Source organism: Choloepus didactylus, chromosome 2 (genome assembly GCF_015220235.1).
Source record: "Choloepus didactylus isolate mChoDid1 chromosome 2, mChoDid1.pri, whole genome shotgun sequence".
In the NCBI taxonomy this organism is placed as follows: domain Eukaryota; kingdom Metazoa; phylum Chordata; class Mammalia; order Pilosa; family Megalonychidae; genus Choloepus; species Choloepus didactylus.
The window spans coordinates 119115549-119137660 of NC_051308.1; the positions used below are offsets into that span (position 1 = coordinate 119115549).

A 22112-nucleotide genomic window follows, 5' to 3' on the forward strand; every position below is an offset into this window, starting at 1 on the left:
CTGGGAGCTAGCAGATGCCAGCCATGTGCCTTCCCAGCTAACAGAGGTTTTCCGGATGCCAATGGCCTTCCTCCAATGAAGGTACCATGTTGTTGATGCCTTACCTTGGACACTTTATGGCCTTAAGACTGTAACTTTGAGGGGACTGGTGGTTTGATGGGTTGAGCCCTCTACCATAAGTTTTACCCTTGGGAAGACGGTTGCTGCAAAGGAGAGGCTAGGCCTCCCTGTATTTGTGCCTAAGAGTCTCCTCCTGAATGCCTCTTTGTTGCTCAGATGTGGCCCTCTCTCTCTGGCTAAGCCAACTTGAAAGGTGAAATCACTGCCCTCCCCCCTACGTGGGATCAGACACCCAGGGAAGTGAATCTCCCTGGCAACGTGGAATATGACTCCCGGGGAGGAATGTAGACCCGGCATCGTGGGATGGAGAACATCTTCTTGTCCAAAAGGGGGATGTGAAAGGAAATGAAATAAGCTTCAGTGGCAGAGAGATTCCAAAACGAGCCGAGAGGTCACTCTGGTGGGCACTCTTATGCACACTTTAGACAACCTTTTTTAGGTTCTAAAGAATTGGGGTAGCTGGTGGTGGATACCTGAAACTATTAAACTACAACCCAGAACCCATGAATCTCGAAGACAGTTGTATAAAAATGTAGCTTATGAGGGGTGACAATGGGATTGGGAATGCCATAAGGACCAAACTCCACTTTGTCTAGTTTATGGATGGATGTGTAGAAAAGTAGGGGAAGGAAACAAACAGACAAAGGTACCCAGTGTTCTTTTTTACTTCAATTGCTCTTTTTCACTCTAATTATTATTCTTGTTATTTTTGTGTGTGTGCTAATGAAGGTGTCAGGGATTGATTTAGGTGATGAATGTACAACTATGTAATGGTACTGTAAACAATCGAAAGTACAATTTGTTTTGTATGACTGCGTGGTATGTGAATATATCTCAATAAAATGATGATTAAAAAAAAAAAAAAAAAAGACTGTAACTTTGTTACAAAATAAACCCCTTTTATAAAAGCCAGTCCATTCCTGGTGTTTTGCAAAAGGACAGCATTAGCAAACTAGAACACTCCATAAATATTTTTGATGACACTTTATAAAGAACCTCTATTTTTCTACCTTCTTTGCTGCTCTAAAAGGTTAGACCTATGATTGCCTTAATTGATAAGGTCTGCTTATGAAATACTCTACTGATAAAGGCTATGCCTGGAAGACAGTAATGTTGAATGAGGATTTGTAAATGAGTCTCTGGCTTCAACATTCATGAGCTTAAGAAGGGGATCCTGAAAAGCTGCTCTAAAAAAACAAACAAACAAAAAAAACTCCTTATATGTATTTGGCTGGAGCTGCCTGAGCTACTAATCCCTAATAGGGGTTCAGACTCAAGTGAGCATTTAGAGAACATTCTTGCCTTAACCTTCATGTTGGATCTCTCCATGGAACAAAGGAATGTTTGCTATTTTGGGAAATATGCCTCACTGCATGCAGTGCTATTTACATTAGGTTCCAAAAAAGGCAGAAATGCAATGACTTGAGTGTCTACTGCTTTGTGTGAGCTGGAGAGTCCTGCTTTCCTAATTTGTGCCCTTCCTAATTCTGTTGTCCCATTTCATTCTTTAAGCCAATGACAGTGAAATTACATGTTAATAAATTTTGCTTATGTTATACTGGAGGAAAATGCAGGAAAATAAGAATTCCTCCTGGCCTCCCTTTGCAAGTACATCATTCCCGCCTGCTTTTATACCTTCTGGGTCTGGTTTCATTTTAAATCTTCTTTGAGATGAAGCTTTCACCTTTATATTGAAGGGAATAACATCAATAATTAAAACAATTGGCGTTCCCCTATAATGGTGTGAGACCCTTCACTGGAGAAGGGAAAAACATTTGTGAACTTCACTTTATTAGCTTTTCTGACTCCCTAGTGAAAGACATGTGGACAAGTTGCTGCAGCATGACAGCTACATCAAAAAGTTCCAGAGTACTCCAATTACAATGACATAATATCTATTTAAATTGTCATTAAGAAGGAATGGAAGCAAACATGGGACTATGAAAGTCATTAGGACTTCAAGTTTGTGGCCTTTTTTGGTTGTTGTTGTTCTATGAAGTTAATATATAACAGAAGTTCATAAGTAATGTGCAAATACTCTCCAGATAAAATGGATGCTGCAAAATGTTTTGGTAGAATGGAAAAGAAAAACAGCTAGAGGGATAGTAAAGTCAGTGAAATAAAATAATCATTATCAAAACTATCTGTCTTATTGATGGGATGAAGGCACTGAAGTGAAACTGCCTCTACTCAGAGTTTATACCCAGATCTAGACTTTCATACTGGGATCAGATCAGAAATACTTACCTGTGAGACGTGGAATAGGGTAAGTGTTTTGCACTTGGACAATTCAAACCTAGAAGTGCAAGAACCATGAGTTCTCCTTTTTTCTAAGGCCCAACTATGGTATTCTCAACTGCTAATAGGATGGAGGTGAAGGTGATAACGATCAGGAGTAGTGAGTTCTCTGCCGGATAGTCTCAAATGACCAATTCCTGAGACACCAGTGTTTCAAAGAGAGAAAGAGTTCATTGTTAAGCACGAAGCAGGAGATCAAACGGCCTATCAGCCTAAAAATCTGTCTCCCCCAACTGCAGTAACTCTGATAGTTTTATACTATCAAAATATGGGCAAGTTTTAGGATACTGAGCATGATGGCTCAAGATAACAAGGTTAGAGATGATCTAATTATTGAGCATGCTCAGATTGATTACAAGCTTAGTCACAGAACGGATGTAAGAAAATGGCAGCCTTAATATGATGAGGGATGTTATTTTTAGTATTATAATGAGGTATAGATCACTTATAGGTTAAAGTTTAAGCTACTGCGCTTAAACTTATGTCAGGAGAGCCAATTTTGGTTAGATCCAGCTCCGTCTAGCAAGATAGTTTTGGAATTGGGGTGGGTTAGTTCTGGGCTAACTCAAGGCCCTTCATTAATAAACATTTGGGGCTCTCTTCAGTGATCATAAGACTCCAAAGTTGAAAAACAGGATATGGGGGTACAAGTGAGGGTCAGTCACAAGGTTTATACAATCACAAGATAAAGGCCATATAGTTATACAATCATTATGAGATCAAGGCAGCTGGATTGAGTTCAGAAATTTCAGGTATTTCCCTGTGTCTATTCTATTATAACAGAAAGTAAAAGAGAAATATCTAAATAATGATTCAGTAATCATTTCTTAAATCCTGACTTCTCAGTTACAAAGGAAGAAGTGGATCCATCCTCAGAATTCAAACTACCTTGTTCCTCAGCATGAAAAAGGGATTCCAGAAATGACTTGGCTGGAGATAAGGAGGTTCTTTAGCCTCTGCAAAGCAGACCCAGAAACTGAACTTTTGCTTACTGCATTTTAGAGGTGTAGCTCCTGTAGTGGGAGGTGACATAGCAGACAAAGGTTGAATATAATACGGTGGAACCCTGATGCTCCTACTATTAGCAGACAAGGATAGCAGCCACAGCAAAGGCTTCAAGTGTCACAGATAGCCAAGATTCACCATGTATTACTATATACAGAGGTGAGAGATTAGGTGCTTTATAGTTGGTTTCATAATATTCTTTACCCCTATCTAATTCACAGAATGGACCTGCTACAGCAGTTAATAGCTGTGTCAAACTGCAATTTGCTATTTAAAGGGATGACATCAATTATCGGCTCTCTAATCTATCCTCAGGCTGCACAACCACCAAGGTTGCCTTTCTAAAAAGCAGATCATATGCTTTTCTTCCCCTTGCTTAATTAAAAAAAAAACAAAAACAAAAAACAAAAACTCCATTATCCACAACATGAAGTCCTTAGCTTGATATTATGGGACTTTCCCATTATATATTTCATCATTCTCTAACATTTATCACATTGCTCCCAACTCCTTGACAATGCTCCACAACAATGCATATTCTGTTCTCCGTTCCTCAAATGCCCTTTCCCCTATTTTCTCTCTGGTATACTCAGCCTTTAAAGACCCAGCTCAAGGATGACCTTCAGGTGAGGTCTTCTCTGATTTTCCAAGGTAGAATTAATCTTCTCTTTCATCAACGGATCCCTTTAATACTAAGCATATATTTCTATCTCCTCACTTATCACACTGTATTTTAGTTAGTTAGTTATTTTTTTTACTAACAAATTCTTTTTATCATTTTGGAGAAAGAAAATAGGGGGACAGTCAGACACATTAACCATCATGTCAAGCTCCTGAGGAATAAAAATTTCCCAGCTAGGAGGGGTGTCCCCCTCAGTTTATTTTGTCAGTATGAATAAAAGAGTATCTACCTGTGCCAGTTTGAGTGTATTGTGTCCCCCAAATGCCATTATCTTTATAGTCTTGTGTGGGGCAGAAGTTTTGGTGTTGGTTAGATTTGCTTGGAGTGTGCCCCACCCAGCTGTGGGAGATAATTTTGATGAGATGTTCCCATGGAGGCGTGGCCCCACCCATTCGGGGTGGGCCTTGATCGGTGGAGCTACATAAATGAGCTGACTCGGGGGGAGGAGAGAGTGCAGCTGGGAGTGATGTTTTGAAGAGAAGCAAGCTTGCTAGAAAGGAACGTCCTGGGAGAAAGCCGTTTTGAGGCCGGAGCTTTGGAGCAGATGCCAGCTGCCTTCCTAGCTAACAGAGGTTTTCCGGAGGCCATTGGCCATCCTCCGGTGAGGGTACCCGATTGCTGATGTGTTACCTTGGACACTTTGTGGCCTTAAGACTGTAATTGTGTAGTGAAATAAACCCCCGTTTTATAAAAGCTTATCCATCTCTGGTGTTTTGCATTCTGCAGCATTAGCAAACTAGGACACTACCCTTTCACCAGCAAATCCTGTCCAATGAGAAACTGGCATGCAAACAAATAACTGTATGCTCTTTGAAGGCCAGGAACTCTAGAACAGTAGTTCTGACTGAACAACTGTACCATCAACTAGAGTGCATTTTGGAAATACGTGGGATGTTTCCTGTTTTTGTGTTGTCACAATGATGAGTGGTACAAGGGTGCTACATAACTTGCAATGGGCAGGACAGAGAATTGCCCCAAATTCTGAATGACTTTCAGATGTTCCACTGTGTGCTAGTTTGGATGTATTATGTCCCCCAAAATGCCATTATCTTTGATGCAGTCTTGTGTGGGCAGGAAACATATTGGTGTTGATTGGGTTGGAGACTTTTGATTGGATGTTTCTGGGCAGATGTGATCACGCAACTGTGGGTGAGATCTTTCATTGGATAATTTCTATGGAGGTGTGGCCCTGCCCATTCAGCATGGGTCTTGATTAGTTTACTGGAGCACTATATAAGCTCAGACAGAGGAGTGAGCTTGCTACAGCCAAGAGGGACAGTTTGAAGAATGCACAGGAGCTAACAGAGGAGCTGCAGATGAGAGACAGTTTGAAGACGGCCGGTGAAAGCAGACTCTTGCTCCGGAGAAGCTAAGAGAGGAAAAATGCCCCAAGGGCAACTAGAGTGACATTTTGAAGAGGAACTGCAGCCTAGAGAGGAACATCCTGGGAGAAAGCCATTTTGAAACCAGAACTCTGGAGCAAGATTCCAGCCATGTGCCTTCCCAGCTAACAGGTTTTCCGGACACCATTGGCCATCCTTCATTGAAGGTACCCAATTGCTGATGACTTACCTTGGACACTTTATGGCCTTAAGACTGTGACTTTGTAACCAAATAAACCCCCTTAATAAAAGTCGATCCATTTCTGGTATTTTGCAATCCAGTGAAGCATTAGCAAACTAGAACACACTGGGTACTGATATAGGTAATGAAATTATTTACATTTCTCTGGACCTAGAACTTAATTCTGTTGTATATATGAACACAATTTTAATATGCACTGGATGTTCCATGAATGAAATAGCTAGGTAAATTAAGGGAGGATTGCTTTTGTTTTGTTTGGAAATTTATCAAGAGTTTTCACCATTTCAGAACTATAATGAACATTGCCACTTACGGTTTTTGAATTGCCAATTGAACATACCTGTATCACACTGCATTTGAAGCTGTGACATTCACAGTGATTTTATATATAGGTACAATCATCTGTTTCTTTATGTCTTTTAATGTAGCTGTACTCAAGAATTTACATATTAAAATAAACATTATTTTATTATAGATTACTCTCTTTTTATGTCTCTTTTACATTTCAGTGCCTTTTATTACCTCACAGGGTTGTTTTCAGGATTAAGTTAATTTGAGTTAATACATAAATTATTTAGAGTAGTGCCTAGAACATAGAAAATGCTACAGTATGTGTTGATGTTACTACTACAGAAGCACTGAACATCCATTGATAATTATTTTAAATTACACTTGGAATAAGTATTAAGAAATACTGCAAATTCACTTCCGGTTTTATATTACAATTATCTGAACCACTCGAATATGATTAAATGTTCCCAAGATGTTATAGAAAGGGCTTTAGTGTTTCTTTTTGTCCAGGAGATTAAAATGAGATGTAATTACCAGTGTGACTAACTTGCTGTGAACCATTCATATTCCCTTGTGGTCCTCTTGGTGAGCAATAACACAAATTAGCAACTTGGAGTTCAATCTTTGCCTATAAAACAATTTTACTACGTGTGGCTAACAGGTCTAGAGAGAGAATTGTGACCATTAATCTCACAAATAAGCAACTACTATATTTAACTTAATTTTTTCTTTGTCTTTTGAGACACAAAGATAGTTACCATGTGAGAGAAGTTTGCAATATCTGACCTCATTGACTATATCTTTGTCTCTGCTACTTATTTTAAGAATAGCCTTACTCTCTTTCTCTTTTAAGAGTTTTAAAACTCTTTTACCTGAGTTTTATGTTTTTTCAAAATGTTCACCTTGGGGATTATACACTTTATTCCAATGATGCTGGAATCACTGTAATAGATTGTTAGAATTATAGGAGACCTTGGAGTTTATTTGGGCTAACCTTCCCATTTAATGCACATGGAAGCTCAGAAGTGACTGGTTACTTATAGTTACACAGCTAATAAATAAAGAAGCAGGACCAAAACCCAAGTCTCCTGATTCCCAGTTGAGTTCTTTTGAATCATTTTAAGAGTCCTTTCAGAACAATTCCATATATTTCAATATGTATCTTGCAAAAAGTCTATAAACTTTAATTTTTATTCGTAACTGTCAAATTACATGCTTGCCTGTACCTGATTTTGTTAAATTGGTGGTTTACAAACAAACTGTAGCTGTGGCCCAAAACGATTAAAAGTGTGGCCAAGAGAATGATTTACTCTGCCCTCACTGTGGCCTAACCACGCAGGCTGACCACCTCAAAGTGAGAAGATTTATCCATTTACCTCTACACAAATATTGTCATTTGCTATATGTGCCATGGCATAGAAAAGATTGGGAAGCACTGGTTTAAACTGATTCTTATCTTTTCTCTTTTATCCTGACTTCAACCTCTACATTTGTGAACAAATCAATTAAACACCACATAACTTGCTTTATCGCTGGCCTAAGACTTGTAAGAATACCTGGCAATTGTTAATGCTGCTTGGACACAGATATATTCTAGGGTTTATTTATAAAACATTTTCAGTAAATTAAAAGTCAAAAGGAGCAGGGGAGCCCCCTCTGAAGTAATTTCCATAAGGTCCACTACTGACGAAAATCGGTGCAGTTATTTTTACCACAAACTTGAGCAGGCAGGCTTCTCTCTCTTTAATATTAAAACCATATTATAGAAGGGGGAAAAATGGCAGCATAGAAAGGAGTGGAATTTAGTTAGTCCCCTGGAGCAACTAATAACCAGGAACAACTAGTAAATAATTTGGAATAATTGCTGGGGCACAATCGTGACTGTCCACACATCGTACGCCAACCTGGATTGGGAGGAATGCCCAAGATCGCAGCGTAAAATCTGTAAGTCAAAACTGTGGAACCGCACCAGGGGCCCCCTCCCCCAATGGCAGGCTGAGCTGCAAAACCTCTCTGTGGTAGAAAGCAGCATTCCTGGAGCAAGCAAATATAGCTCAGCCCAGCTCCAATGGAGGTTGTAATTTACAAGTGTGGACTGCTGAATACAAGCTACAAACCCCTAACAAGCAGACAGAGGCTTTTAGTGATGACTGACCTTAAAGAACCAGAAGACTCCACTGTCCCAGGAGGGGGAGCCCAGAAGACCAGGTGTTACCTCTGGCCGACGGGTGAAACTGGGGGGCCATGGACTGGCTCTGAAAGGGGGCTTTCTGTCCCTTTTTCTCTCTCTCAACCTGAGGGGCTCAGTGGAGAGAGCTTCAGCCATTTTCAGTTCAAAGTGCTCTGACCCAGACAAGGGTGGAGATAACAGAGTCAGAGAGACAAAGGACCTATTCAAATGCAGAGGATAACTCCCTAGGGTGTGTATCTTCCCTAAGAGGAAGGAGGTAAGGCCCAGCTCTACTACCGCTCTTCCCTTCAGAACTAGACTCCAGAGCCTGGGGGAAAATGGCCATAACAGAAACTAAAGGGGCCACACCTCCTTACAGCAGTTGGTAGCAACAAGCTCACAGGCACCACCTTCTGGGCAGGTTAGGAAAAGCACAGCAGCAAGAGACCTCATGGGAAAGTCTGTTAATCTCTAAGACACACCCACAGGAAGACTTGAAACTGAATATAACCCCATTCTGAGATCTGAACCAGTTGTGGTCTGGAAAATCTGATTGGGGTAACTAAGGAAATGAGATGCCTAGACAACAGAAAACTACAATCTACACTAGGAAAAATGAAGATATGGCCCAGTCAAAGGAACAAACTTACACCTCAATCAAGATACAGTTCAGATATTGTTTCACTTTAATGAAACAATCTATTAAAGATTTTCAAAGAAATACGCTAAATCAAATATAAAAACAAATCAATGAGTTCAGGGAAGATATGACAAAAGAGAAGGCTATAAAGAAAACACTGGGTGAACATAAGGTAGAAATTGAAAGTTTGAAAAAACAACTGGCCGAATCTATGGAAATGAAAGGCACAACCTAAGGGAAGAAAACAATGGAGACATACAACAGCAGATCTCAAGAGGCAGAAGAAAACACTCAGGAACTGGAGAACAAGAAACCTGAAATACTACACACAAAAGAACAGATAGGGAAAAGAATGGAAAAATATGAGCAACATCTCAGGGAATTGAATGACAACATGAAGTGCATGAATGTACATGTCATGGGTGTCCCAGAAGGAGAAAAGAAGGGAAAAGGGGCAGAAGCAATAATAGAGGAAATAATCAATGAAAATTTCCCATTTCTTATGAAAGACATAAAATTATAGATCCAAGAAGCGCAGAGTACCCCAAACAGAATAGATATGAATAGACCTATGCCAAGACACTTAATAATCAGATTATCAAATGTCAAAGACAAAGAGAGAATCCTGAAAGTAGCAAGAGAAAAGCAATCTATCACAAATAGAGGAAGCTTGATAAGACTATGTGCAGATTTCTCAGTAGAAACCATGGAGGCAGGAAGGAAGTGGTGTGATATATTTAAGATACTGAAACAGAAAAACTGCCAACCAAGAATCCTATATCCAGTAAAACTGTCCTTCAAATATGAGGGAGAACTTAAAATATTCTCTGACAAACAGACAATGAGAGAGTTTGTGAACAAGATACCTGCACTACAGGAAATACTAAAGGGAGCACTATAGACAGATAGGAAAGGACAGGAGTGAGAGATTTGTAACACAATTTTGGGTGATGGTAGCACAGCAATGTAAGTGCACTGAACAAAGATGACTGTGAGTATGGTTGAAAGAGGAAGGTTAGGAGCATGTGGGACACCAGAAGGAAAGAGGAAAGATAAGGACTGGGACTGTATAACTCAGTGAAACGTAGAGTGCTCAACAATTATGATAAAATGTACAAATATGTTTTTACATGAGGGAGACCAAATGAATGTCAACTCTGCAAGGTGTTAAAAATAGGGTGGTATTGGGGAAAAAATATAATCAGTGCAAACTACAGACTATAATTAACAGAAACATTGTATTATGCTTCCTTTAATGTAAAATGTTAACAAAGTCAATATACCAAAGCTAAATGTCTATAAGAGGGGGACATAAAGGAGGGGTATGGGACTCTTGGCATTGGTGATGTTGTCTGACTCATTTATTCTACTTTAGTTTAATGCTCTCTTTCCTTTTGTTGCTTTTCAGCTGTCATGTTTTTTTTTTTCTTTTTTTTGTTTTCTTTTTCTTTTGTTTCTCTGCCTTCTTTGAGTCTTCCTCCTTCTTTGTGGAAGAAATGGAGATGTCCTTATATAGACAGTGGTGAGGGTGTTGAATACATAAATATGTGACTATACAGGAACCATCAATTGTTTACTTAGGATGGAAAGTCTGGTGGGTGAAAACTGTCTTAAAAAAAAAATGGGTTGATGAAGAAATCTTGAGGGCAATATATTGAGCGAAATAAGTCAGACACATAAGGACATATATTGCATGGTCTCACTGATATGAACTAATTATAATATGTAAACTCATAGACATGAAATATAAGTTACCAAGATATAGAATGAGGCTGAAGAATGGGGAGTGGTTGCTTATTATGAGCAGAATGTTCAACTAGGTTGAACTTAAGTATATGGAAGTGGACAGAGGTGACAGTAGCACATTATTGTGAGGGGAAGCTTAGAGCCACATATGTCACCAGAAGGAAAGTTGGAGGTTAAAAGATGGGAATATATAAAACAGTGAATCTTGTGGTGGACACTGTCCATGATTAACTGAACAAATATTAGAATTCTCTTTCATAAACTGGAACAAATGTATGACACTATAACTAGCAGTTAATAATAGAGGGGTTTATAGGGAAAAATATATATCTATTGCAAACTATGTACTACAGTTAGTATTTTAACATTCTTTCATCAACAATAACAAATGTACTATACCAATACTATGAGTCAATAATGGAGGGAAGGGTGGTTAGGTGTATGGAAGGATTTGAGTTTCCTTTTTTTTGTCTTTATTTCTTTTCTGGAATAATTAAAATGTTCTAAAATTTGAAAAAAAAAATTAATTGTGGTGATGGATACACAGCTGTATGATGGTCCCGTGGGCAACTGATTGTGAAATTTGGATATTTGGATAATTGTATGGTAGGTGAACAATCTCAATAATAAAATTAAATTTTAAAAAACCATATTATATGTTCTATATTGTCATAAATGACTCAGTGTGGTAGGCAAAATTCAAAGATAGCCCCTATGATTCTCACCCCCCGCTCCCCCGCAGTACCCCCACCACATTGTAATCCACTCCTCTTAAATGTGGGCGGGATCTATAACTTGCTTCAAACGTAGGAAGAGAAAATGGCAAAGGTGATAGAATATCACTCCATAACTATGTTATGTGATAGGGCAAAGATGAAGGTGTTTTGCAGATGTAATTAAGGTCCCTAACCAGTTGACTTTAAGTTAACAAAAAGGGAAATTATTCTCGTAGGTCTGGCCTAACTGGGTGATCCCCTTAAAAGAGGATCTATAGGTGAGAGAGTTGAGTCAACAGATTCCCTCTCTCTCTCCACTACTAGCTTTGAAGAAGCAAGCTGCCATGAATTCCACAAATTCTACAGAAACAAATTCTGCCAACAAACTGAGGGAGCATGAAAGCAGATCTCCCCCTAGGTGGGCCTCCAGATAAGAACACAGCCCAGCTAACACCTTGATTTCAGGCTTGTGAGACCCTGAGCAGGAAACTCAGTTACTTCATGCCTGGGTTCCTGACCCACAGAAACTGAGATAATAAATGTATATTGTTTCAAGCTCCAAGTTTGTGGTAATTTACTACACAGCAATAGATAACTAATACATTTAGATATTTTTAAAAAATGGGCTCATGAAAGCATAAAGTCAGTCCCTCAGGGAGTACAGCCCAAAACTTACCTGCACTTCCATGCTAGCTGATGCCTCTAAAAAATTTAACAGTTGTTGTTTCTCTTTAGATAGCTGTTCTACCAGTCCCTCCTGGGCAGCCAGGCTCTGACTCAGTTCTTCAATTCTTCTGCAGTGAAGAAAAAGGAGGAGCAACAATTATGGTCATGACACTAGTATAAACTTTATTTTTCAGCGCACTCTAAAGACAGCATGGTCCAGCACAGTAGGTTTTTACCTTTTGGGGTCATTCAAAGGGAAAAGCCCTTTGAGACTTTTCCTCAGAAAGCCTTACATTCTCTGCTCCAGCCCCCAAATATATACACAAACAACTTTTTGCTTACATTTTCAGAGGGTTCATGGGCCTCCTCATTTCTATTCATGGATCTATAGATCCTAGATAAGTAACTCTTAGAATAAAGGCCCAGGAAATTTTGGGTTTTTTTAAAATTATTCCATTCCAAAAAAACAGTTTTTTGATAACCATTATGTATACTCTGCATGCTGACAAGTACTAGGAATGCAACATTGGAAAAGATACTATCCCTGCTCTGTAGAAACATATTATTTTGGTGTGTTTGCTATGGGTTTGGAGAGGGGAGAAATAACTATATAAACAAATAACAGTAATGAAATGTAGTAAATGCTACCATATGATGGTTTGAAGCTGCATGTAGTCCAGAAAAGCTTGTTCTCAAACTTCATCCATTCTTGTGGGTGTGAACCCATTGTAAGTAGGACCTTTTGATGAAGTTACTCCAGTTAAGGTGTGACCCACCTCAGTCAAGATGAGTCTTAATCCTATTACTGGAGTCCTTTATAAGCAGAGTGAAATTCAGACAGAGAGAAAGCCACAGAGGGAGCAGCCAGAAGCTGAACACCAACAGAACCCAGAAGGGAAGGGAGAGACCTGGAGACACTGCCATGTGCCCTGTCATGTGAAAAGCTAAGGACGAAGGATCATTGGCAACCAGCCCCAGAATGCCAACTTTCAGGAAGAAAGCAATTGCCTTGATGACACCTTTAGTTTAGCCTCAAAACCTTGAGCAAATAAATTCCCATTGTTTAACCTGACCTATTTCATGGTATTTGCTAGAGTAGCCAAGAAAACCAAAACATACTGTAATAGAGGTGTATACCACATAGCTTGTTGAATACTGCCATGAAGCTACGGGAAGGAAGATGAAGGTGTGATTGATTTGACTTGAAAGAATCTGAGGAGGCTCAGGAGACGAGATTTTGAAGATTGGGTTGTTACACAGACTTAGGGGGAAGAGCTGGAACTGTAGAATGAAGATATGAAGATAGAAGGCATGTTTGGGGAAGAAACTGGAAAAAAGGCTGAGAGAAAGGGACAATGGCTGGAAAAGAAGCTAGAAATTCAGACTAGGATTTAGTTGTAAAAGTCTGCATTCTGTGCTGAAGTGTACAATTCACAGGTTCAAATCAATGGTTACTGATCATCTATATGCAAGGCCTCTTTTCCTGTTTCTGTTTATATCTCAGTACCAGTGGCACCCTCCAAATACTTGAAAATGTGCTGGGTACCTAAGGAAATGTTTCCAATTGTGTCTATTATTCCTGTGTAAGTGTGTAAGATAATGAAAGCATTTTGGGAGAAAAATATGTTGGCAGAAAGGTGAGGGGCACCAGAAAGCAAAGTATGGATCTCATAGACAAATTTTAAATTCATTCAGGGTGTAAGGATCAGCTAAGATTTAAGAATGAGAAAGAATTTTAAAAACATTATACAAGTGCAAGCTATAATGATGATGAGTTCATGTTGACTCCATATCAAATTCCCCTTAGTATCTGTTTTAGAACTTGTCTACTCTTCTTAAGCCTCAAACTTCACTCTTCCTTTTGGCCCTCAGTCTTGACAATCTATTCTATTTCTCTCCAAAGTTTTTCAAGGTCATCTGACATGAACTCCAATTTATTTATCAGGTGTTCATATGATTTGTTTTGCTTTGCTTATTTTTTTTTCAGTTTAACAAGTATTTACTGGGATAGAGGTGAAACAGGGACTCAGATCATCTAGCAGAGATCTGAAAGCATCTGAAAGACCACATTGAGAAATGTGCAATACGGACTTGTATATAAAACAAAGCTATAGCACAGAGACTTAATTTTGCTTCATGAGAGCCTTTACAGAGGTGATGATGAATGTCTTAGTAAGTTTTGAAGAATGAGTAGGAATTCAGCAGAAGGGAAAAAGATGGCAGATGTTTTCCACAGTAGGAAGAATAAGAGCAAAATTCTGGAGACATGACATATGATTGCATGCTTCTGGAGGCAGTGCAGATTTAGGGTTTGGATTCCAGAAATGCCTGTAACTATTTTGCACAGCTCTCTAAACTTCAGTTTCTTCATTTATAAGGTATAATAATTCCCATGGGATTGTTCAGAGAATTAAATAAGCATGCAAACTACTCACTTCAGTCATAAAGTAAGAGCTCATAAAACCTTAACTGTCATTATTTTTACCAGTCTAGCATGAGTGAAGTGTGAGGGGATCATGGTGGGGGATGAAATCAGGGGTCAAATCATAAAAGGCTTTGATGGCTCCACAAAGGAGTGTGGATCTTATCCTGAAGGTGTCAGAGAGCTTTTTAAAGACTTGTGTCTTGGGAAGATTGCACTGGCCACAGTGTGCACCTGGGTTTTTTGATTAAAAGATACTTAAGGCTTTTTAATTCCATCACAACATTATGCACTTAAGCAGCTAAACTGTTGCCAATTTGATGTTGTTCAATTTTCCATTTAATTCTACTCTGAATTACTAGATTGGGAAAGAATGGAGAGGAGCCGGATTGGAAGTAGAGAGAACAATTACATGGTTGTGGCAGTAATCCAGACAGGAGCTCATGGTGGTCTAAACCAAGGCTCTAGTGGGGAGATGAAGAGAAGTAAACACAATGGAGAGATATTAATAAAGTAGAAGTAAAAGAACTTGGAGATCGATTGGGGTGGGGATGGGGTGAGGGGAGAATGAGGAAGTAAGGGAGAAGTTGAAGGTAACTCTCAGGCTCCAGACTTAAGCAAATGGGGAAACTATAATCTCATTTTGAGAAAGAAAACATAGAAAGGGGAGCAGATTCCTTTTCCTCTAGGATGGAGGAATAGGTAAAGATAAGAAATCCTGCTTTCAAGTCATATCAAATGCAACCTCTTTTATCAAGCTTTGCATCCTCAATCTGTTTTAATTTTTCCTATGAATCCTCTTATACTTTTTTCATAACCATGTCTCTTTTAATTCATATGTTCTACCTTAAACTGCAGTTATCTGTGTACTTACTGTACTATTAGGCTACAGGAGTCTCAAAAGCATGGACTATGTCTGATTCTTCATTATATCCCCAGGACATAACTGAGTTTTTTTGCATACAATTTTTTTTGCTTTATAAATGTTTGTCAATCATCTGTCTAGGTGGTTGACTCATCTTTCCTCTTAATTCTCTCTTTTGCCAAGGGTAGTGATTAGATACCTAAGCAGATGCTAGCAAAGCTAAAGGGTTGACTGTGCTTAACCACTGGAAATTTATCAGCAACTCGAAAGTTCTAAGTAAAATAATGGGATGAACCTGAATACATGTTCTGATTTAGCTAATCTGAATCTGGTTATTTTATTCAGAAACTAAAACCAACTGGGATACAAAGTAGATGAGTCTTGGTTTCGGGAGGCATGGAAGTGAAACATGGATGAAGGTAAATTGTGCTCCTTGAGGGTCTGTGAGCTAAGACTTGTTATTGGAGGAGGGAGATGAATGCAGAGTTGAATCAAGTGGATGAATTAAATGTCTTAAAGGAATGTTCATATACCTTCAAATTCTAGTAAAGAATTAATACTAGTTTTTCATGACTGCTTCTTTGCACCTGGTGTTACTTCCACTTGGAATTCCCTTTCCTTCTTCCCTATCTACTTATCTTGCAAACTCCTACACATCCTTCAAGAATTAGCCCAAATGCTACATTGTCTGTTAAGCCTTCCTGAACTCCTCCATGCAAGTTAGCAATAACCCTCTCTGAACTCCCAGTTTATTAGTGAATACCTGATTACTTCCTTTTCCATGGCATATTGTACTGTAATGTGTTACATATTTTCTCCCTAGATCAGAAGCTCCAAGAAGTCACCTGGTGCTCAGCAGAGTTCCTGGTATTTAATAGATGTTTTGTAAGTGTTTATTGAATAAACTAAGCCTTCCTACCTTCAGCTTACCCCATTCCACTTCATTATCTATAAGGCTGCAAGAGTGTTCATTTCCTAACACAAATCTTATCAATTGTTCTCCAGCCTAAAATTTCAGGATAAAATTCAAGTTCCTTATGTAAGCATACAAAGACCTCTATCCCCCATATAGCACTATCAGACCTCTATACTTAATATAGCTTACCTCTCACTAGTTTTCCCCAGACCCTCTATTCTAGTTATATAGAACTACTTGCAGTTGTTGAAATATGCCCTATCCTGTGTCCACCACCGGATATTCTCCTTCTGCAGAGGATATTCCCCTTCCCCACATACTTCCTACCCTTTTCACCTGACTCCTATTCATTCTTCAAGACTCAGTTCAGATTTCACCTCCTCCAGAAAACCTTGCTCTCTTAATATGGAACCATTCTCTCAAAGAACTTATTATCCTTTTGTAACATGTTTCCTGATGACAGGAACGGGGTCTTTCATTGCTGTAACCTTAGCACTTAACACTGTGTCTAGCATATAACAGATGCTCAATAAATGTTTCCTGAATAAGTTAACTCGTGCCTCTTGCTTGCCACCGTTTGTCTACTTCATTGTACTACCTAGTCCCTGACTACCAAGAAGTGAATTCTGTTCATGGATATCACTGAAGGTTCGCCTCTAAAAAAGAAAATCTTTGGTTATCAGGGCCATTAAGTCTTGTAAATGGCGAAGACTCCACTGTAAGTCCTTAAAAGGGGACAGTGCAGCTGTTACATGCTCTCATAGCCTCAAGAACCAGCAAAAGACAAGTGACAAATAGATCATCAAAGGCACCTACTTGTCCCTCTGGGCCAGGGCCTCAGTGTATTGGTCTGGCTTGACCTGGCCTCCTGATACATCTTCCCTGACCTTGGTGATACCCTTCAGTTTCTCTGAGAGCTCCAGGTTACACACTTTCTCTGCTTCCACCAGAGCTGCCATCCGTGCAGCTTCATTCTTTGCTAGCCTGGATTCCTGAAAGAAAGAAAAATTAATAAAAAACAATTGAGAAGCTGCAAAGTCTCTACCTAGGTTAAGAGCCCTAAAACCCAGGACACTTGATGAGTTTGGGACAGAAAGCAGAGAGGGAAAAGGTGAATGTCAGAAGGCAGAGCAGAAGAGAAAGAGGTAAAAGAGGACCTATTAGCCTTGGACCTTTGGAATGCCTACTCACCTCTTGCAGAAGTTGGATCTTATTCTCCAAGAGCTCATATACATGCTCTGTCTCCTGCTGTCTCTCTTCCACCTGGCGTCGGAGCTCAGCTTCATTATGGCTGTTGAGATTCTCCACATCAGCCCTAAAACCACAGAGCATTAGCCAGTTAGAGCCAGACATATACTGCAGCAAGTGACCTTTTTAGGTTGTTTCAGTAGTTCAGTCACACCAATGAGAAGAAAAATGAAGCATTTTCCCTCTGCAATTATCTGTGGAACTACGTTCTCCAACCTCTCCATTTTTTTGTTGTTGCTGTTGTTGCTTGTCAATCAGAATATACTTAATTCTCTAGAGGCTTCATTACTGCTCTAACTTCAAGAGGAACTTTCATTTGGAAGGCTGGTAGTCATCAAATGGTTCAGAAGTCAGCATCTTCAATGGACTCTTCAATTTAGACTGCTTTCCCTGAGTGTTTTGCTAGTTCCTTGCCTTTCTTGCTGTTTGGATTTAAAGTTTCTTTCCATTTAAGTTGCTAAGACAGGATATCCATTTGGACAGGCACAGAAATGGTCTCCTCCTTTCTAGCCTGTAATCTATAGTAGACTGTCATGAATCTGGGTTGCAGAGAGCAGACATTTAATCTATGGAATCTCTGGGTTCTGACTGAGCTTTGCTTCTCTGGTGTCCCTAGGAATGAATGTCCAGGCACTAGGACAAAGTGGGTCAGGTATCACCACTAGCTTATTTATAACTAACAACTGTCCTTGGATATCTGAGCATTAGACATTTTAGGACAGTATCAGGTGCTGAATGATGTTATTCCGGTTTGGTTTTATTTGTTTTATAAGCCATTTGTTGAGAACCATGGACCATCTTCTTGTTCTCAAAGCAAAGAACAACTTTGAACCTTAATTGGCTCATTATAAATAAGAACTTCTCTATCCACGCTGAGTGGGACTTGAATATTTGGCTCAGGAGGCTGTGTCCATGAAGACCAAACAGGACTTGCTTCATGATTAGAGGATTCCCTGATCGATAGTGGACACTACTCAGTACCATCTGAGAGGCTAAATTTATCTTGAACCTTCTTGTCAAAATAGAGCCTTTTGGAGGGAGGAGGGTCTTGATTGTACAAGAGACCCAGTCAAGGGAATAACACAAGTCTTTCATATAGACCTCAGGAACTGACTTTGACTCCATATTCTTTAACAAACGCCACAAACAACTAACTATAACAATGGGAGGTACACATTTTCAGGTCACTTAGTGTTGTGAAACTCTGATTTAAGAGGCCACAGCTGTTGTAAAAAATCAAAAGAGCACTTGATGCTAGAAGATGTGGGGTCTGCCACTAATTTGAAAAGACTTTAACTTTCTGTACCTTAAAGTTTTCTCATTTGTAAAAGAGGATAATGCCACTTAACTTATTCAAAGTTGAGAGGAAATAAAGTTAAAAAGGAAAAAAGCAATACTTAAATGTCAAAATGTATTATTTATTATAAGTTTTTCTAAAATCTATAAGCTCACTTTAATGCCTTAATAAATGTTCAGTAATTCCCTGCATAATTGAGACACGTTTTGACTATTCTGATTGTGCTGGATTTTCATCCTAAATATCAAGAAATACTGTAAACACATAGAAGAAATGTCAGATCAGATGAATGTATACCGATCCCAGGATATAATCTGAAAATTATTTTTAATAACAATATTTTCATTTAAAAACAAGGTTTTTTTAAATTATAAAAGCTATAAATTATAAAAATAACTATTTTAACCATACAAAATATCTTAAAAATCATATCTCCCTTTCACAAACTCCAGTCTCACTCCTCTGATGAAAGTAATGTTAAAAAAGCTTGGTATACCACCCTCCAGTTTTTTTCTTTTTTTTTTTTTACCCATAATCAAACAAGACATGTACACACAGGGAAGACTGCTTGTCTTTACCAAAAGGAGCTCATACTTTAAACATGACTCAGCATTCCCCTCCCCCCCTTACTTTATTTATCGAGGACTTCCCATCAGGATAATAATATAGAGCTAACTCATCCATTTTAATAGCTGCATAATATTCCACAGTATGAATATACCAACATTTATTCAGCCCTTGCCCTACTGATGGACATTTAAGTTATTTCTAGTTTTTGTCTATTACAAATACTGATGCAGTAAACATCCTTCCACATTTACCCTTTCAAATTAGTGCTCTTATTTACAAGGGATAGATTCCTTCTAGGGATTATTTGATCAAAGAGTATGCTTATTTTTAACTTTAATAGATAGTATCACATAAAAATGTTGTCACAGTTTGCATTCTCACCAGCAGTATATGAGGATGTCCACTGATAATCCCTGATACGATTATTTGCATTTGTCTCTTCCTACTAAAAGTGGAAGGATTAATTGTGCTTCCTGGCTAGTTGAATGCTGATGAATTTATCAATTTAGGGCAAGGTCTATCTGACTTAGTAATAGAGGGCCCAAGAGAAAGAAAGCACATGAAAATCCATTGTTTCAGTTCCTAAACTGATACAGCACTCAAATGCCAGAGTACTGGTTAAGAAAGATATTCGGTTAAACTCTTCTTGGAATTTGGTTCCAAATCTACTGCTCTCAGATTAGTGAGCCATGCTCTGGAAGGGACTAGAGCTCATCTGGTTCAAATTGCAACTCACCATGTTTTATCCAGATTCTGTCTGTTGTCCTGGAGTTCTCGTTTCAGGCTCTCCACTTCAACTTTCAGCTCAATGTTCTGAAAAGCACACAGGCATTAATCATCATAAATTGCCACAAACGCTATCTGTTGGAACTAGGTTCTTCTCTGAGTCTTGTCCTGGTCCATAGCTTCTCATCTCCTCCTAGCCCTCTTCGTGGCCTTTGTCATTAACGGGAATTCAGATGGATCAGCAACCCAGTCAAGGACGAATGAACTGAACAGTTTCAGGATTTCCCTTGAGCTACTTACCCATTCTCCCAACCTGTTCTTGGCTGGCTCTTGATGATGAACACTGCCCAAGCCTGTCCACTCTAAAGCACTGGAGGATAGAATTGCACAACACAAAGAGTGAACCCAAATGCCAACTATGGACTTCATAATAATGAATCAATATTGATTCATCAGGTGCAATAAACCTACCATGCAAATGCAAGATGTTAATCATAGGAGAAAATGTGTGTGTGTGGTAGTGGGATACATGAAAAATATCTGCACTTTTCTCCTCAACTTTGTCATACCTAAAACTGCTCTAAAAAGTAAAATTTATTAGTTTTTTAAAAATACGTAGCAAGTGCAAGGAGAGGCTAAACCTACTTATAATTGTGCCTAAGAGTCTCCCCCGAGTGCCTCTTTGTTGCTCAGATGTGGCCCTCACTCTCTTAACTAAGCCACCTTGGCAGGTGATCTCACTGCCCTCCCCCTATGTGGGATCTGACTCCTGGGGGTGTAAATCTCCCTGGAAACGCAGGGTATGACTCCCGGGGATGAATCTGGACCCGGAATCATGGAATTGAGAAAATCTTCTTGACCAAAAGGGGAAAGTGAAATGAAACGAAATAAAGCTTCAGTGGCTGAGAGATTTCAAATGAAATGAAGAGGTCACTCTGGTGGACATTCTTACGCACTATATAGGTAACACTTTTTAGGTTTTAATATTGGAATAGCTAGAAGTAAATACGTGAAACTACCAAACTCCAACCCAGTAGCATTGACTCTTGAAGATGATTGTAAAACAATGTAGCTTACAAGGGGTGACAGTACGATTGTGAAAACCTTGTGGATCGCACTCCCTTTATCCAGTGTATGAATGGATGAGTAGAAAAATGGGGACAAAAGCTAAACGAAAAATAGGGTGGGATGGGGGGTTGATTTGGGTGTTCTTTTTTCTTTTTCTTTTGTATTCTTATTCTGGTGTAAGGAAAATGTTCAAAAATAGATTGGGGTGAAGAATGCACAGCTATATGATGGTACTGTGAACAGCTGATTGTACACCATGGATAATTGTATGGTATGTGAATATATCTCAATAAAACTGAATTAAAAAAAATACATAGCAAGCACTCAACACATAATAGTTATGATTATTATTACTATTATTATTTTAACTCTAGGAAGTGTGAAAACTCAAGGCAAAATAAGTATTTTTTTAGAACCTCTGCATGTCAGACACTGTGCTACTACTTCATTAAACTATAATGAATACTAAATGCTTGATTTGTTGACAAATCAATATTAATTTTTTCTTTATGTAGTTTAGATACATTTATTTTGTTTTCCTAAATTAGAAATTCTGCATTTGTGTGAAAATGCTTTTGTGTGAAAAATCTACAATCTCGTTCTGTACCTTTTCTTCCTTCTAACATAGCACATTTCTCAGGTGGAGAGCAGGGTCAAGAGAATGGATTGTAACACTGTCAAGTTTCCATTAGTGCAGACAGATGGATCAATTTAGTGGCTAACTCAGTAGGTAGTGGACATATTAAATTCTTGCTTCTCCCCTAATAACAAGTCTCAAAGTCAAGTGGTTCCAAGTTGGCTAATCCAGTAGTCCATCCAGTGCATCAGCACCCAGTTGCTTCTATCTCTCTGTCCTGCTGTCTCCCCGTTCTGTGCTTGCCCAGGTGTTGGTGTGGTCCTTGGCCAGCTCCCTCCAAGGCTCTTATATCACTGTGGCAGTTCATGGTGTCATATCCAATATGACAACATTCAGGGGACAAAAGGAGCTAAGTAGGTAGAATTCTGGTAACTAAAAAAAGTAAAGCAGACTTTAGAGCAAAGATTGTCAAAGTAATTAAAGATAAAGTAGCTGAATTACAGAA

General features: G+C 38.9%; 1 protein-coding gene across 7 annotated transcripts in view; it reads right to left on the bottom strand.

The window, feature by feature from the left end:
* Positions 1-22112, bottom strand: part of LOC119526795 (phosphodiesterase 4D interacting protein) — a 258604-nt gene that overhangs the window by 106060 nt on the left and 130432 nt on the right. For 6 of the 7 annotated variants that reach the window (XM_037826232.1, XM_037826236.1, XM_037826237.1 and 3 more), the window contains exons 5-8: positions 19973-20049; positions 17313-17436; positions 16938-17113; positions 11929-12046 (exon numbers count right to left, since the gene is read on the bottom strand). In XM_037826232.1, the coding sequence (XP_037682160.1) occupies positions 11929-12046; positions 16938-17113; positions 17313-17436; positions 19973-20049 (495 nt within the window). Of the gene's footprint in view, positions 1-11928; positions 12047-16933; positions 17114-17312; positions 17437-19972; positions 20050-22112 lie in introns of those variants that run through there. The other variant, XM_037826233.1, reaches the window with a different exon arrangement.